Source organism: Triplophysa dalaica, chromosome 23 (assembly GCF_015846415.1).
Source record: "Triplophysa dalaica isolate WHDGS20190420 chromosome 23, ASM1584641v1, whole genome shotgun sequence".
Taxonomy (NCBI): Eukaryota; Metazoa; Chordata; class Actinopteri; order Cypriniformes; family Nemacheilidae; genus Triplophysa; species Triplophysa dalaica.
In genome coordinates this window covers 12,385,140-12,403,678 of record NC_079564.1, presented here as the reverse complement: position 1 = coordinate 12,403,678, position 18,539 = coordinate 12,385,140, and the positions used below count along the sequence as shown (strand labels likewise).

The 18,539-nt window shown below is 37.3% G+C and overlaps 2 protein-coding genes across 2 annotated transcripts in view; both read left to right on the top strand.

The window, feature by feature from the left end:
- LOC130413530 (collagen alpha-1(XVIII) chain-like) overlaps positions 1–805 on the top strand; it is a 64,896-nt gene extending 64,091 nt beyond the window's left edge. Inside the window, 1 exon segment of the mRNA XM_056738809.1 lies at positions 1–805. Within this exon segment, the coding sequence (XP_056594787.1) occupies positions 1–259 (259 nt within the window). The 3' untranslated portion in view covers positions 260–805.
- Positions 806–5,823: 5,018 nt separating this feature from the next.
- reck (reversion-inducing-cysteine-rich protein with kazal motifs) overlaps positions 5,824–18,539 on the top strand; it is a 42,720-nt gene continuing 30,004 nt past the window's right edge. The window contains exon 1 of the mRNA XM_056738713.1: positions 5,824–6,086. Within this exon, the coding sequence (XP_056594691.1) occupies positions 6,017–6,086 (70 nt within the window). The 5' untranslated portion in view covers positions 5,824–6,016. The remainder of the gene's footprint in view (positions 6,087–18,539) is intronic.

Here is an 18,539-nt window from a genome sequence, read left to right as displayed (position 1 = left end):
GCCTCAGAAGGCCGTTTGGCACGGCTCTTCAGAGAAAGGCAAGCGACTGGATGCTTTGAACTGTGAGTCCTGGAGAGCAGGTGACATGGCCATCACCGGTCAAGCATCCTTCCTCTACAGCGGTTTACTTAACCAACAAACCCGCAGCTGCTCCAACCAGTTCATCGTTCTGTGCATCGAAACCAGCAACAACTACAAAACCGAAGAAGAGGTTCAGAACGCACAGAATCGCCACAGAAGATGGTATTACAGATATTGAGATCCCAGGCCTCCAGCAAGCAAAGTGGATGGATGTTCATTTGTTGGGACCGAGATGACAGAACTTGAGCAGGCCCAATAGCCACGTGACCAACAAATCTCAGGATTTGGGCGCATGAACTTTTTAATACAAGCAAGGCCATCTTTGAAGAATGTAAAGTTGACCCATGTCATTTTGATGCACTGTACTTTTCATATTGTGTTTTTATGGTGTTTCCAAACCAGCAAAGGTCTTTTTTAACACACCATTTATTTGTTTGTTATTCTGTTGGTATTTAATTTAATTTCAGTGTTTTATTTATACAGTGACATCGCACATCATTGAAACATGTCTAGTGAGTAAGGATACATGTGTAATTTATGCTTCCAGCTGTTCAAATGAGTTTTTGTTGAACGGCATTTAGTTAGATCCGACCAATCAAACCTTTACTGATAATTTGAAGTTCAATAAATTAAGGCAGCCAAAACAGAACATCACTTCACCCTTTTCTATTCATATTTTAAACAAGAGGTTTTCAATTATCTGTTGAATAAAACTTTTTTCAGATTTGTGTTCAGTGTTTGTTTATAGCATTCCTACTAATCAAATGTTATGCAACTGCATCACACACCATACTTCATATAACTTGAAATAAAACTTTAATTGATGTTCAAAGCAAATACAGTAGCTCCATTCCCGGTCATGTTTACTGCCCATGAGATTCTAATGCTGATAAACTTCCAATGTTGCAATTTGTTCACAAAGAATCTGAGAGAATGACCTGTGACACACATAAGTAACTAGGGATTCACCGATATGTACATTTTGACCGATAACCGATGATTCTTTAACATTGGAAGCCGATAACCAATATATTGGCTGATATACAATATCTAGATATTTATATAACATTTCCTAAGACTGAAACAAAAGGAAAACACTGGACAACTGCTTTCATATGAAAATATTTACTACAGAAAACAAGGTGACCGTTAGTTCTATTGTTTCCCCTGAAAATCATGTACCAAGCCTACTTTACACCAGTTAAAGATTCTGGTGTATTTTTTTATGTAGCAGTGTTACCCATTCCGTCTACGGAACACCTAGGTTTGCGTCAATATGGTACATGTAATTTCATATCAAATCATTACAAACTATGTATCATTGGAAAGGTCTAAGACTCTAGAATACAGATTTTGTTGGCGTTTTTTTAAATAATTTATGTAGGGAGAGTATTTGATTCTTTTTTATAAAGAGTGTGCGTAGATTTTTTTTGTTATCCTTTTTCGACGCGTATTTTTTTATGTATTTTTTTAATCAAAGAAAAACATAAACTTTGTGTTATTTTTTACAATAAACCTAACAACATACCTTTAATAATTTTTTTGAGTGTGTGTTATTTTTTTTATTGAAATAATCGATACTTTTCTTTTTTCAAACGAGACCAAACCTTAAGTCTTTATTCCAAAGAATTCATGAGTTACGGCCATTTTAGTTCCAACATTTTAGTTTTCATGTATAGGCTCAAAAAGGGCTCAGACAGTTAACAGGTTTAATAAACAAATTATAGATGTTCTTCCCGAGCAACTCCGAAAAAAATTCTCAATAGCCTAAACTCTAACAGGTCTCAAAACAGAAAGCATTCAGACAGTAGTCTGATTCAAACAATAAGCTTTTGTTCCTACGTATAATATACATATTCATAAATATAAATATATATACTGTACCTACATAACAATGTTTTGATAATAGCAATACGATCACAACATTAACTGTAAGCGGCGTGCAGCTGAAGAAGTTTAACCAGAGGAAATAATTTTTGATTTACCAGCTATATTATATCGACCTAAATTTTATTATCATAAAAAATGTCAAAATTAAAAGTAGCCATTTATCGGCCGATACCGATATGGCCGATAATTTACCGTGCATCCCAATGTGACCCAATTATATGTGGTTATGAACAAAAAAAATTAGGCACTACATTTCATAAGCGGTAAACCTAGCAACATTAATAGACACATTTGACCCTGCTATAAACTAACTGATGTTTATTGTGAATGTTTTCAACTTCTCAACATGGAACACAAAGGGGCCAGAGGGAACTTTTTAAATGGTGGGCAGTGGCTATTGAGTTGGCATGAACTTTGGTTGTTTTTGAGGGCACTCTGGTGAGGTTTGCCACCCTCAGACTGGCATCGCCACAGTGTTATGTCACCCACCAACACACATCCTTCATCCATAATGTCACGTGTCTCCTACAATGTTGTGAGCAAATATGATGTAAAAAGTGAGTATTTAGGAGGAAGGAGCACAATATGATTTTATATGAATATGTTCTGTGAGCTTATTTGTTGATTTGATGATAACCATCTACTCTCTTTATACTGTAAATCACTGGTTCTCAACTCTTGCCCACAAGATCCATTTTCCTGTCGATTTTTGCCCCACACCAAAGTCGAAACACACCGGAACAAGCTTATCAAAGTCTACAGGAATAGACCCCATCTAGTTGAGAACTATGTTGTGAATGTTTGTTTGTGTTTTTGCAAAAAGAGCACCAAATTTAAACATGTTTACTGAAAAGTCCTCTATCATCCATTGGTCAAGCAAACAGGTGGATCCGTTCTGCACATATAACTGGCTGAGCCAGTGTTGCTACAGTATATCCCTGAAACAAAGCAATGATTGTATTTTAGAAAAGAAATACGAAAAATAAACCACCCTATAACGTTTATAATTTTCAATCAAAATTGTATCAGAATATGACTTTGGAAAAAAATAGTTATTCAATATTACTTATACAAAAATGTTAATTATCAACGACATCAATAATAACAAGCTGTCGTCATAATTATAATTATTATGTTATAAAAACCTATTATACAAGGATTTTATTCTGTCTATATTTCTCTCGATTTTCCCATAATGTGGATAATCTCAAATTTATTTCAAATATGATTTCACTCTCAACAGCATCAGAATACATACAGTAAAAGCATTTTATGCTTCAATTTTATACTACGTGCTATGACATCATGGCACATAGCCAACTGTATGGCGCTGATGATCAAACATGTCTATGTATCATTGCTGACTTTGCCCAGCAGGAGGCCTGATGTTTGTGATGGGTCACTTTCTCTCCAAGTATTTTGACATTTGAGGTTACAGTATATAGACCCAGCTGTAAATTCATTAGTACAGCGCTCTTTCATTTAGGAACTCAGGATTAGGGAGTTTAGACTCATTAGGGAAATAAAGGGTAGACTTGACTTTCATGTGCTGTTCATGTGGCTAAATATAGCAGCAGATTCATATGGTAGCCCTGTATCCATTCAGGGTGAGCGACTGTGCATGTGTAAACCACATTGTAGAATTAGCGTCGTTTCCTGACGATCCCTTGCCTCTTTCATGCTAAATCTTGCATACTGCCACAACAAAGCCCAACGTTTCAATCGTGAGTCGTAATTAAAGCACAACGGAGCATTTTCAGATGATGTAGGAGGGAGCACATGGCGCAGGTTATAAAGCTTCCCATTAAATAAAAAGTAATTTAAGTCTTCAATTTTCTTCCAGTTCAAGTCTGGTGTGGAACACCTACTGTAATTACCTCAAGATATATCGGTCATGTCCGGCTTCAAATAGGGTGTCATTACCTTGCTTAACACTTATTTAGATGAAGTGGGCTGCGGAGAAGTGCAAAATAATCACCCTGAATTCAGCCCACATAAGACGTGTTGCACCCTACTCCATGCAATGCATATCTCAATTGCATCTTAAATGGAGTTGAACCGTGCACGGTAGAGGTAATGTTGCCGGGGTCCAAGACTTTGATATTATCTCAGCATATCCCTGCATATTTATCCCTTGTGTTTTTATTTTTTAGGCTGAGCTTGTGACAAATCAGAGCTGATTGTGATAAGGTCAGGGATCATATTTTTACCCTCCAGTCTTCATCAAGCACGCAGTTGGAAAAGCACAGTGGACATCTGTGTTCTGATATAATGGCTCACATAATGGCCTAAGGAGCAGGATATTATGGGTCAAAGGGTTGAAGTGTCATGAGAATCACATACAGATGTCACGAACCCTCTTTTATACAATACCTGGATTTATTTCTAGTCAGGATGGGTTTGATGAATTGCATCTTTTTATTTAGCTGTTATGTTGTTGTTTGATGTTGCGTGTGTCGAACAGTTGGGCATTGAGAAAATGTCTGCTATTCAACTGAACATAGGCTGTCTCATCTGCTTAATACACAAGAATAGCCGTAGTGGGTTCTTGTCATAGCCCTGGGTCTTATATTCTGTAGTGAACATTACTTGCTTTGTTTTTGTGTACCGCTGGCTCTTATTTAGACATTACTTAATTCTAAGTTTTCTTTGGAATTAGAGAAAATTGGACCTCATTCGTTCTCTGTGCATGTATTGTTGTGTCTGTGGTTTTATTTGGTCCGCGAGCATTGGTCATCTTCATCAATGGAAATGCATATATTACAGTGACTTACATGAGACATTATTTCATAGATTAATAACATTTTAAACACACAAGAGGATGTGGCATGAATCTACAGAACAAAAGCTCCATTGTGTGTTGGAATTATCTATCCCACATTGCCCTCAAATGCGTTTTGACACCCTTAAACCCATGTCCCACTTAAAATTGTAGGAAGGCATTAAAAAATGTAACTATTGCTGTATTATAAATAATTGTATTTAATTAATAATAAATAATGCTACTAATTTAAATATGGTACAAGCATGGATTTCGAAAATAAAAGCCCATTTTTAGTTATTTTCAATAAAACGTTTCAGTAAAAATTGATAGCCTACAGTTCGCAATGGAGGCAAATACTAGCTGTTAAACTCTGTGGAACATGTTTATTAGTAATGCACATACTATAAAGCATATATGTGACCCTGGACAACGAAACTTATGGGTTAAAGTCTTATGACAGGTCAGTTTTTCAAAATTGAGATTTGTACATCATCTGAAAGGCAAATAATTAAGCTTCTATTGATAAATGGGTTGTTAGGATAGGAGAGACACAGCCGTTTAAAACTCATGAGGCTGCCAAAAAAATGATTGAGAAAATTGCTACGGAAGTTATGAATATAGGCATTGAAGCTGGCCATCAAGTTTTTATAAAATTTAGTGTAGGAAATTTACAAAATAAATCACAGAACATGACCATTACTTAATATCCTTATGATTTTTCTAATAAAAGAAAAATACATCATTTTTTTACCCATATATTTTGGGATTTTACTAAAAATGTCCCTGTGCAAATATGACTTGTTTTGTGATCCAGGGTAACACATCGTGGTTTTCTAGTATGAACTTGAGGGTATCTGCTTCATGAACCCCACGACGACTATAGATTTCACTTAAGAAAATTTTCCAATTAGCGTCTTTACGACTTTGCGCGCTTTATCGAATCATCTCGAATGAGCGCAAAGAAACGCTTCATCTGTATAAGTTTTCCGAGTCATTTTCCTCATGTGGCCGCCCCTGACCCCACCCCTCGAGCACATAACGGTATAAGTGAGGTGATTTCTCATGGCTCCGTTAAGCCAGCCCTGAGCCCTCCTCCATCCAGACATCTATCCAGCCAGCCGCACATGCTCAGAGCTTCAGCTCCGCGTCTCTCCCGTGCGGCCTGTGCGTGCGTACCCGCGCAGAAACACTCGTGCGCTCCTGTTAGGAGAGATGATGGTCTCATGGAGCTCGTGTCCCGTTTGCGTTTGACTCCACCATGCACTTTAGGATTTCAATAAGATGTTTGTGTGTTTCGAGATAATCATTGTGCTTCTTTCGTGCAACTTCTGCGCCTTCGTTTATACTCAGGGTAAGTCCTCTTTTACTTCTCGTTTTGCGCTTCTAGCTGCTTTGTTGTCACTTTTATACGGTGAAAGGAAGCGCTTTTTATCGTGCTATTTGCGCATATGATAGCTTATATAGTGATGCGAAATAACAGCAAGTTTGGACTTGTTGCTTCTGCACCGTTATATTCTCAAATCATCGCTTTTTTTCTATTGCCTAGCGGCAGTTTATTGAATTGAATTGTGTTATGATTGGTCATAAATAATGATCAGATCTACAGTATCTATTGTTGTATTAACACATAATGCTTCGGTTTGTCCAAGATATGCGCTCGCGCTAATAAGAATGCGTTAACGTTTCTGTTATATTCCCTTAGCCTATACAACTTCCCACAGTATCTAAAATTTATTATTATTTTTGGTAAATAATAGTTTAAAATGTCATGTTTATGAAACAGATATTTTTTGTTTTAACTGACAGAAATGAATTTGTGTCGTCACTCGTCTGTATGTAAAATAACTCGAATTATTGTCAGGCATTATAAACATTATAATGCTTTGAGGAAATGTAGTTTCTGTACATTCATTTTGTAAATAAATTATACAAATACAAATAAAAAAGACTGTTGCACAGCCATTTGAATGTATGGCATTTCGTTATGTACTATGTTTGCTAACGTTGTTAAGGAATGCTACTATGAAGTGTTAGCATACCAAAAAAACAACGTTTGTTATTGTTAAAACGTGTAAACATTTGTTTGTTCTTCTTGTTTACACGTGCCATTTGTTGTGTGGTGTGAAAGTCATCATGGGTCTCTCTTTCCACGTTTTGCATAAACTGGTCTTTATCTGGAAAGAGTGTTATATGCAAAATGTAAGTGATAATTTGATCAAATGGCATGTGAATCCTATTATAATCTGTTGTATTTACGTTTAGTATAAATTATGAGTCAAGATCCTTTCATGTTACAGCAGCGTTTAAGTCAAGCTGACATCTGGATGCCAAAGTCCTTTGAAGTTTATGTGTGAAGTGTGTGTTTGCGGACATGTGCTCAGGATCTCTAGTAAATAACTGATGTGAGGCATGTGACACAGATTGAAAGTATTAAGCTACTTTTGCTTTTAGATAGATAAGGTGACCATGCAAAAATTGGGTGTTAACTTTCTGAACCTTGTTTACTTAGAGTGTCTGACTTTCTCTTCTCTGTGAGATCCGCTCTCCAAACTTATGTTACCTCTAAAAGTTGCCTTGATGTAATCACGGCTCTCAGATCAAGCAGCATCTCACGTTGTACCTATTTGAAGCTCTTTTTTTTTCCATGCAAACATCTGCAACCAATTTAGGCCCTTTAAGTATGGCTCCGGACAAGAGCAGGAAAAATAGAGGTGGCAGCCCTCGCCTAAAATCCCAACCATGTCCTCTTTACAGCAAGAATAAATCTGCACATGAAACCCACAGCTAAAACCATTTTCAGGTCAACAGTGTTTTTTTTTTAGCTACAATGTATTACATTGTTCAATTTGAAAACTTCTTATTCTTCAATTAAGTTATATCTTTGTAATGTTTTTTTTACATTACAAAGCTTCTATTAAATAATTATGAGTCGTCTGTCTTGTAAGCGTTTATAACAGCCTGCTAGCAGGGGCACCGCGTTGCTAAGACCTAAATTTCTACTCGGGCACAGGCCCCCATTACTTTTTCTATCACTTTTTTTCTTAAAAACCTGCTGTGTGCAAAAAGTATGCAACACAATGCACTATACAAACTTCCCTTGATTAAACCACTATTCCTACAGTAAACAATACTGGGGAAGGTAAACATTTATGTATTTAAAAATATTAAAGTATCTTCAACATACTTTACATAAACTTTATCATGTAAATGCAAACATCCTTAAATGTTTGCATTCACTGTATGGAAATAATGAAAGCTGAGAGATTTTTTTCCTTGCACATCTGCATTCATTCTACATTACGCAAGGATAACAATCAAGAATTTGGTCTTTTCAAGAATTTACAATTACAGTATTTCAAGAAACCAGTCATTTAATCGCTCCAAATAATATTAAGACCAATTTTACAGACTTGACAAAGGTCTTCCTGAGACATTTCCTGTAATATCTGAGACCTGACTGGATTGGGTGTAATTTGTTTATCAAGTTTTTCCTCCCTTAAACTCATCATCAAATTCCTTTCCCCTGCTTTGCTTAAACAAATCCATGTCCATCTACAGAGTCAAATAAGATGATTGCTATTATTAAGAAACTTACTTTAGTTTCATCATGTTTTCATAGCCTACATCATTCGCGTGTCTTCACCCTTGCATGCCTGCGTGCACACTGCCCAGCTGCTGCTGTTGCAAGGAAACACACAGACGTGCACGTAAATAGCTTTCTGTATGAAAAATACAGCACGAGTTTGTGTTTTCGGACCGGATAAAGTGCGTTTTAGTAGAGTGAATAAGGTTACTATGTTGCATACAGATCCGTTTCCTACCGAAATGATCAATGTAATTGACAAATAAAGTAAAATTCATAATGGGGCACAGTAGACTTATACTGGGGCACGTGCCTCGGTAAAAGGGGTCTAGCGACGTGGTTTATAGCTTAAACATAACAGAGGAATTTGAGGACTCAATGTTTGTTATTAGATCTTAGTGAATTGTAATGTTTGATCTTTCTTCTGAAGCGATTCCATCCAACCATCACCTCTTACCTGAACACATGCGAACAATTACGTCTCGTTTACTCATTTCGTCCCTTTTCACAACACTAGATCTGTATGAACTAAACTCACTCTATTTCTAAGACTGTTTGATGTCTTGTTTTCGGATTTGAGGAATTGAGTTCTACGTTTCAGAGTCAGATGTTATTGATTGCGTCTGTTGAGAAAGATCCACATGCTTTCATTTTGATTGCAATGCAGACACATACAGTATATCTGCTGAACATATGTACAAACGGTCCCACAACTGGACGCATGCTATACGCCCGTCAGTGATTTCAACCCATCTGGCACTTTCATGTCATAATGGTTTTACAGATCATATTTTGACTTTATATGCCAAGGAGTTAGATGTTTCTAATATGCAATATTAGAATAAATGTAAATATAAATATGAAAATAATCTATAGTCTATGTTCCCATTAGACTCTTTTTTATGCATCTTGAAAGAATTTTTCCTTCATTCAGTGAAGCCAATAACAGGCGGCGGCTTGGATTGTTTTCTTTGAGCGTTTGAAATTACGACACTTATTAACAGTTGTTTATTTCCTGTTTATTTCGATAGCCGCCTCCAGTTTTGGAGAGCGATGCACACAGGGTTGGATATCGTTTTAATTTTTGCGATTCCGGTTCCAATTCCGATTCTGCTTATCGAATCTGGTTCTTATCGATTCTCTGTTCCGATTCCAATATTTTTGGGGGGACGGAAAAAATAAATTCTGATACTTAAAGAAAGCAGTGTTTTCCTTTTATTCTTGCCACATTTAGGCTATAACCAGTAGGCTGTAACTGTGACAATTCATCAAATAATGCAATAAACAACACTTCCATTAAGGAATAATCAGAAGAAATTACATACCCAAACTATTTAAGTATAACACAAAAATACAACATAAAATATATAACATGCGGTTGCTAGATCAACCATTATCTAAACAATTATTTGTATTATTATAATAAAATTATTATAATAAAATACTGAATTAATTCATTAACAATTCAAATTAATATTATTTAAAATACAATAGAACATCTTGTCCTGTAGCTTCCCGGATGTATTTAATTGTGATCACTATTTAAAAAAACAAAGTAACTTACACAAAACTGATTGTCTTTTCATCTCTATCTGTATTTTGTACCTGAGTGTGAGACGCTGCCAATAGCTGTAAGTTATCTGGTGGGTTGTAGCATGAGGACTCGAGGCTGAGAGACTTGCATTTCTTCAGATTAAAGATGCGTTTCATCAAATAAGAAGTACTTCCTCCCTTTCACAAAATATCTTTTCCACACGTATAGCATGTATGTGGCAATGCTCTTTTTCACGAAGTTTAACCAAACTTTTGAACGTTTGCTGCGTTCACAGTGCTGATGGTAATGGCATGTGCGTAATGAGATAAGGTCCTTGTCGCAGGTCCTGACAGACAGATACAATAGTGAAATTTCACTGCCGTTCACGAGTGATTGAAAAAGTCAGGAATCGATAAACAGAACTGAAATGCGCGCGTACTATCGAATCCGCGGTTCTTTGAAATTTGGAACAGGTTCTAAAATGTAACCAGTTCTCGATACCCAACCCTAGTTGCACACTAAAACATTCCCTTAACATTACTCACCACAGTTTTGTGAGTAAAACAGATTGGAAATCGTTGTCATATGTCCTAGTACTAACTATTATATATTGTGTTTTATATGGCACAGGTTTCGTACTAATATCCTTAAATTATCATTTTAACCCAGTTGGTTGTCCATTCCAATAGAAGCCACATGCTTAGCTGAACCATAAAGCTGTTAATCTTCAACATTACGTGTGCATATCTTAAGGTCTTGATTTGAGCTAAATGTTTTACACTGCCATATCCTTATTGGTCGATTTAATATGACCACAAAATGGGATTTCATCTCAGAGGAACACATATTAAGACATCCCATTCCGAGCCATTGGGAAAATCCATGCTTCTTTGCTAATGTCAAATGCCTTAATTATTAATGCACAGGAAATGACCTTTGAACCCCTGGCATTATATTACTATCTCCCCCATGAAGGTCTGAGCCTGCCACAGAGGAATGCAGGAGCTGTAGAAAAAAGAAGACAAAAATTCACCGTTCAACATTGTATGTGTCTACAATCGCTTACATTCTAAAGACAGGGCCAAGGGTGATGTCTTCTTTAACAGGCGCAAGGAAGCAAAAGTGCTATTGAAACGTATCTTGTAACACCCTCCCTTCACGGCAAAGACAAGACGATTGCCCCTAGCCTTTCGCTGTGAAAGGAAACAGGCTTTTGAGGAGAAATCTCAACAGGAAGTGAACTGGCAGAAAGTATAAGTGGCCTCGAAATTCCAGCAAACACGGTTCGCGACAGCTTTTCATGTAAGGGTTTGTCAATGAGTGAACGCCCCTTTTGCTTGTCTTTGACTAAAAGCCGAACTCTGTATTTTATATGATGGAAAGTGGGAATCGTATTTAACACTTGGTGGATTTAGGACAAATTGTGACCAGGCTCTTCTGGCTGGAAACAAAAGGTGGTCAGCGAGTGGAATGACACCCTGTCATTACGACTAGGCACTTGTACCATCCGGACCTCCTCTGCGATGACACTTTGCCAGGAGAAAGCAATCGCAATAGTGCTGTAAAATTTTCAATGTGAGGTAGCCAATCTTGTCATAACAACTGATGCAGTGAGCGCAAATTCTGTGACGGATGTTTATGCCGCCCTTGCATGCGATTGCAGCATTTGGTGAGTCAAGATAACAATAAGTTGCACATGCTGTTTAATGCGCTAAAATTATCCAAAGTTTGTGGCTGCGTAATTCTGTATGAGCTCATAATATTTGTCCAGTGGGAATTAAATGATGTCTTAAGGAAAGAATCACAAGTTGCATTGCTCATGCATTTACTCAGCGTTTACTCTCAAAGTCATGAGGCCAATTGAAAGCGAGGCCAATACCAACTATTTGGCAATGGAAGTGAAATGAATTATTCACACGCTCAACGACATATGGTTCATATTTTGAAAATGAATAATTTCAGCTTCTTACTTCAAGGACTCCCTTGAAAGACTTGTAATGTTATATCCTGCCATGGAAATTTACATTTTGAAAATATAAACAAGACATCAAGTGCTTATTTTCACCACTTGAGATTGAGTGGATTAGCTGGAAGCATGTTATGCATGTATTTGGGAAGGCTAGTTGACAAACATCGTAAATGTGTCTTTTGGTGTGACAGATACATCTCTGAAATTGTATGTTATAAATATAAACAATAATGATATAAATTAATATATTGATTTAAAAAAATTTGCTGTCACACACCATCGACTGTTGGTGTAGCGATGTTTTAGTGTGCCATTTAAAGGGACGGGTCAATTTAAAATCAGTCATCAACAGACAAGCACTGAATATAAAAGTTATTAGAACTAATTAATAATTACACAAAGAAAAAGTATAAAATAGAAATAGATACAGTATCTATTTATCTCCTAGATATTTTTCATCTAAAAAAACATAAACAAACGTTAATGCGCACACTTTTGTGACCCCAACTGAACTTCCGGTACACATTCACAAACAATAGAGCGCCTGTAGATTATTTCTGATAACTTTAAAAGAAACCCAGAAGAACTGTTACTTGGCTAAACTTGTCTTTCCAAATTTGTCTATAAATAAAATCCTTCAAAGATTTCAGCTGGAACATGGCAGCATAGCTTTGCCATGTGATAGGAACTTGCGATTTTCACATGTGCTTGCCATCGCAAAATGCATCAGACGTTCAGTGAAAGGACCGTGGGCGGTCTGTTGCCACACCGTCTAGAGATGAATCTAGGAAAAACTTGAAACTTGAACTTGAAACCTTCCTGTTTGCAGGTCAGATCATTAACATGTAGGTTAACAAAGTTTGTAAATAGATCAACACGACAAGCCTACATTTAAAAACCTTATGTAGCGGTTGAATGCGAAATTCCTACAAAGACCCCTTAGTCTATTGGACTGTCTCTATCATCAGCATTTCCTTCATGTTGGATTTTCTGAAAATATACGTATCTATCTTCAATTGAACCAAAATGAGAAACTTCACATGAGCTTTCATTTTTGGTGTATTGCATTTACATGCACATCATTGGAAGTCAATAGAGCGATAAGTCTAGTGTGACCATCGCAATGAAGAAACTAGATGTTTGAATTGTAGTTTTGTTCCAAGTTCCTCTCATTAAACATTTTCAAATGAGTTTTTATAACAGCCAGTCCTCAGATTAGTAATTGGTCTTTTTTAATATTTCTGTCCTTCTTTATAGCCATCTTGTCTTGCAAGATGTCATTTCCTCTTCTTTAATCCTAATTATTGCTCATGTGCAATCAGTATTTTCTCTGACCGCATCTGCTGAGTTTTTAGATCTTCTGCGGCGAGTCAGACCATGGAAGTGTCTCTTTGTAGCCGCATGCCAACCCCTGACTCCGGGAGGAAACGGAAAGGCTTTGCTGTGGCAGATGTCCCATTCATGTTGCAGAAGGCACGCGTCAGTACGGCCTGATTGATAACCGCCCACCATGTGGGCATGACAAGCACACTGGATGCTTTTGAGCTGCCATGTGTCGCATTCGGCCGCTGGATTGTGCCACGGAAAGGGCTTAAGCATCTTAACCAAATGTCCCTTTAAATTATACATTGATTGCAATTGGTGGGTGACATCTTGGATGTTCTTTTCTACTAAATTCTGGTTTAGAGCAATCCCCACCCATGCTGTTTTGGGAAGGGGAAGTTTAAAATAGTGGAACAGATTCATACAGATTACCTTCACAATGATAGGGCAGGATATTTATTTAAGTACTAGCTCCCCCTTACAAAAGCTTTTGCTCAAACCATTTCCTCACACACCAAATTGGAAGTATTGGTCGGGAAGACAGCTTACTTTAGTCAAATAGCGCAGATTCCCAAGTAAAGTGTTGCCTTTTCACTTTTCAAAAAACCCTCTGTTGGAGGAAGGCAGTCTACAGTTTTGTTAACTGTATCTACCACACGGCTCCCACCGGGTATGTTGTAGCCGAAGTCAGCCTGGTCTTTTCAAATGTCCACTGCTCCATTGTGTCTTCTCAGACCACCCTCTGGGCGACAGGGCATGCTTCTTTACAGCTTGAAAGGATTACCCCAAGCCCCACGCTGGCCTCTATCACTCATTGCTTTTGTTGATGTAGGTCATTGTTTATCTTTTAGGTTGTCCAGGACTCCCCTCTAACTGTGAAGTCCATAACCTCTTTCTATTCATGTCGGTGGGGGCCTTAGTAATAGCTCATGCGTTCAACCAGTGTTATACAGATTTGGTCGTCCTTTGCGTTATTTATTTATTTTATGTTCTGTGACGTTATTATGGCAGTCACAGCAATGATTCATTAATTATTTTTCGTTTTATTTACAATGGGAACAAACAGCATTATGGACTTCTAATGATACTTTGCAGTCAAGCCTGGGTTGTCCATAAAGTGCAGCAATATTTCTTGATTTATTTTCTTGAATATTAAGACTTTTGGATTTACTGTATGTTCTCTGACAATTTAAGATATGGTGCTCATGTTGGCAGCACAGGTTTAGGACTGGGTTATGTCTTCCCCCTCCCCTCATTGTGTTTTTTACTGTATCTGTAAATAACAGTGAAAAAAAAGTAAAATACTAGATATATAGCATCATGTCAGCCTAATTGTTTTTCGTCTTGAGTGGTAATTTTATTTTATTTTGTATGCCACAGTCCAGGCCTTTTCATTTTTCTGTTTTACCTTTGAGGTGGTCCTCTTCGGCTCACCTGCCGACAGTGCTGCCTCATATCTGCCTCCACGAAAGACCCCACCCCTTCTCTTTCTGAGATGTTCTCTCTCAAAAATGTGTTTTGTTCTTTTAGATTTGTATGATGACCAGTTGTTCTTTTTTAACTTTGTTTTGATCTTGCTTGAACATAAAGGAATAAAGGCCAACAGATGTTTTCTATGTTGTCATCATACTTGACATTTCAGACTAATGTTGATCTAAGTAATAATTCTTACATTTTAAATGTTAGCTATTTCCAATAGTTAGTTATCCAAGTGAATTTAGTGACTGTATCAAAGCAGTATTGTTTTTTTAGTGTAGATAAAATAATCTGGATTTGGATACATTTATTGAGAAATGTTTGATTCATATTAACATCTTTGTTTATTATCTTTGATTGAACACTTTTTCAAATCTCAATTTGTGACATTATTGTTATCTCTTCTGAGACATCTTTGAGATGTCTAGGTCTCTTTCTAAGAAGACATCTCATCAGTCATTATGGGAAAAATTATTTAAAAAATACTTTTGTTTTGGTATGATCTGGAACCAGTTCAGTTCCCAACCTTACAACACTGTTGGTTAATCAAATATTATATTTTTCATCTAACAGGTTTAAGAACAGCTTATCTCCAGTCCTTTACTGAATAGCCTGTCACCTAACCATTTCTGGAATCAGCTGCATTCTCTAAATACACTAGTGGGCTTTACAGAGTGTATCTGTGTATCCACTCAACGCCTGTATATCTGTGTCCGCTGCTCATTAACAGCCCATTTGCCTCTCAGCTTCATGCATCCTAACCAGCCCATGTGCAGCTGTCATTGTTCATTAAAGGCCTCAAAGCGAAAAATATTTCGGTTCACTGCACACTTGATCCTGCCCTCATATAATGTAAACCATTGAAATCGGCGCGCTGCTCTGCTCCATAAGCAACAAACAATGTGTTGCATTTTGCCTTTGTTTTTCCAAAAAAGACACTTGCACTGCTACAGCTACTGTAGTTGCCATGGCTTTTGAAATGGCTTTCATTTGCTTGCGTTCCTCTCTTTGAGAAAAAAACCCCGATATTGTGTCAAAGAATGTGCGACAAGAGCAGAAGAGCAGTAACCGGGACTGAATGGTCCACTGCACCTTCAATTGTGTCATTAAAATCTCAGCTTGTTAAGGGACACGAGCGACAGCCACAAAGAGGCCACAAATTGCTCGGCTGTCCTTCACTTCAACGAGGATATGGACTGGTGGTTGCCCCTTTATGTTAATCTCAGACCTTCTCTAAATCAAATTTCAACTTTAAAGTGATAGATACTTCAGGCCTGAATCACAATTTCCCTATGTTTACTCTCCCTCAAAGCATCCTAAGTGAATGTAACTTTCTTGACGAATAATGCAGTCGTAGGTATAATACAACGTATACTTTTACTTCCAAGTGGTAGAATGGGAGTTAAGGGGAGAACCTTTTTGAAGCTCCAAAAAGTGCGTCCATCGTTCAAAGAAAAGAAAAACAAACCATATTGACAACACTATTAGCGATAAGGTCTAACATCCGCTGCAGGTGAAGGAGAGGTTATTTTTTCCGGCAAATGATGCAAATCAAGCCTCTCATTTGCCTTCAGCGGATGTTAGACATTATGGTTAATAGCGTTGTCAATATGGATATTTCTCTTAACCAAACACATCGATTCTCTACAAAAGACCTTTGTTAAGACCACGGAGCCATGTCGAGCAGTTCTTTGATCGATGGCTGCACTATGTGGAGCTTCAAAAAATTGCCCCCCAATCACTCCCATTCTACCGCTTGGAAGTAAAAGCATGCGTGGTATTATAATTCCGTCTGCATTATTCTTCAAGAAGAAATTAACATTCACTTAGGATGCTTTGAGTGTCTGTAAAACATGGGAAAATTTTGATTTAGGCCTAAAGTATCACTTATAATGAGTTTCGCATGCTTATACTCCAACAACAAACTTTTGTGGTCATTATGAAAATAGCATTGTTGAGAACTAAGAATAAGACAAAATGATCGGAAAGAGCTGGTCATCGTCGGCCGTTTGTGTATGAGCATTTGCTTGCAGCTCCATTACAACCAAGCGCTTTAATAAACCATTTGTCTCTGGATAACAATGTTTTCAGTTAAAATAAAATATATAATACAGAAATTTGGAATTCACATCCTTCCTCTGAGAGCTCTGCTGGTGTCTGGAGCATGTTTGCCCTTTTCCTCTTGTTATTGTTGAAGGGCATGGCGCTTTGACCAGACGGTCTATATAAAGGAATGCAAGTGGAAATTCGCCTGTTGAAGTAGGGATGGATGGGAATGGCGGTGCTTTAAAAGCTAACATCCCTCCCCCATTTCCAGGCGTCCCGTTTGTGTTAAAATATGTATTGACAGGGCCTGCTTTTTCTCCAGCCTGAATCTAACGTTAGTTTCGAAATGACTTTATCACTTCATGCATACGAGAAAAGATTTTGACTGGTTATACTGAGTGAACAACAAAGGAATGTGTGACAGTTATAAAATCTTCTTAATTTTATCTTTACCTTTTATTGTCTGTTTGTCGCTTTTACCCTCTGTCGCAAATGTAACAAATTATTAATAATAAGAACCTACAGTAGATCTAAAGTATTTAGACACTTTTGGATGCTAAGTCACAGATAGTCCTAAACCTTTTCCCAGAAATAACTTTACTAGAACATTTTTATTACAATATAATAAACATGACATTGTAACAAAAGATACAATTATAGCTGTTCACCTGAAGTAAGAAAAAATGGTTGAAATACTCTTTGTGTTTTCCTTAAACATGTCATAATATGTCTTTTAAATTGGAGCCACTATTGGTATTTTAAAATGTATTATAAATACATTTATATGTCGCTGCTGCTGTCCTTCAGAAACCTTGTATTTCCATATTTCGCCATTTTATTTTTGCCCTAAATCATAAACTTTAGTCACCCTTTATGTTTGTCACTGGGTTTTGCAAATATGTAATCAGAAAAAGTCTTAAAAAGTGCTTGTCAATAGTGGTTTTCCATTTTCTGAAAATCAGCGAATTTGGATATCCAAGGTTTCGAAAGGATTGACACGATATTTTCATTTTGGCTCACATTCTTTGAGGTCACTATATAAAAGTCTCTCTTGTCCTTCAGAGTGAAGGGTCTACGTCTGTACCTTCCTGTTGTGTATGCCTGCAGATGATATAACCAAGTCTTTGAGTTTAAATAGAATCCTCATGGCTGTCCATTGAAGCACATGAGGGTCCAGGGTCTCAAGACCATATATTGCAACCCCCACCGTGTACTTGCACCTCATGGCCCACTCGTCTGGTTCTCGTTGATGTTTTAGCTTCGTCGAAGCTGTCAATGTGCCTCCCTTTCAAGTCCTATAATATATACCAGAAACACCAACTCTTCTGGATATCAAATGTGCACTTTGACAAACACTCTTCGCAGAAGGGGCATGACTAGATTCACCCTTATCCTTTACTTTCTACTTTACTAAAAACGATCGAATATAAAGTACACTTGAAGGAGTACTAGTGAGAAGGAGCATCCTTTAGCTAGCTTCAATGGAGCCAGTTTGAATGTTAGCAAGTGGGAGGCAGTGTGGTGGATGTTCAGGAGCATTGAGGAGGGAGAGGAGTTGGAGGAGGGCAAGATGGTTTTGAAGAGGGGAATTCCTTTGATGTGGCTTGTTGGTGGCATTTTTACTGTTCTTGAGAAAAACAGGGACACGGTAGCGGGTTAACCCAAAATACTAGCACATGTTGCCTTCACAGAGGGGTTGCTCTTAAGTACTGGATAAACAGAGGAGTATTTTGTTGCTCAGAAGTTTGCAGCTCAGGGGAATGGAGTTATTTTTCTTTTAAGTATCAACACTGTTTCAGATGTTTAGTGGATTTTTTTTTGGAAAAATAAATATAGACACTAATGAGACATTGTTGAGATATAGTTCATTAAC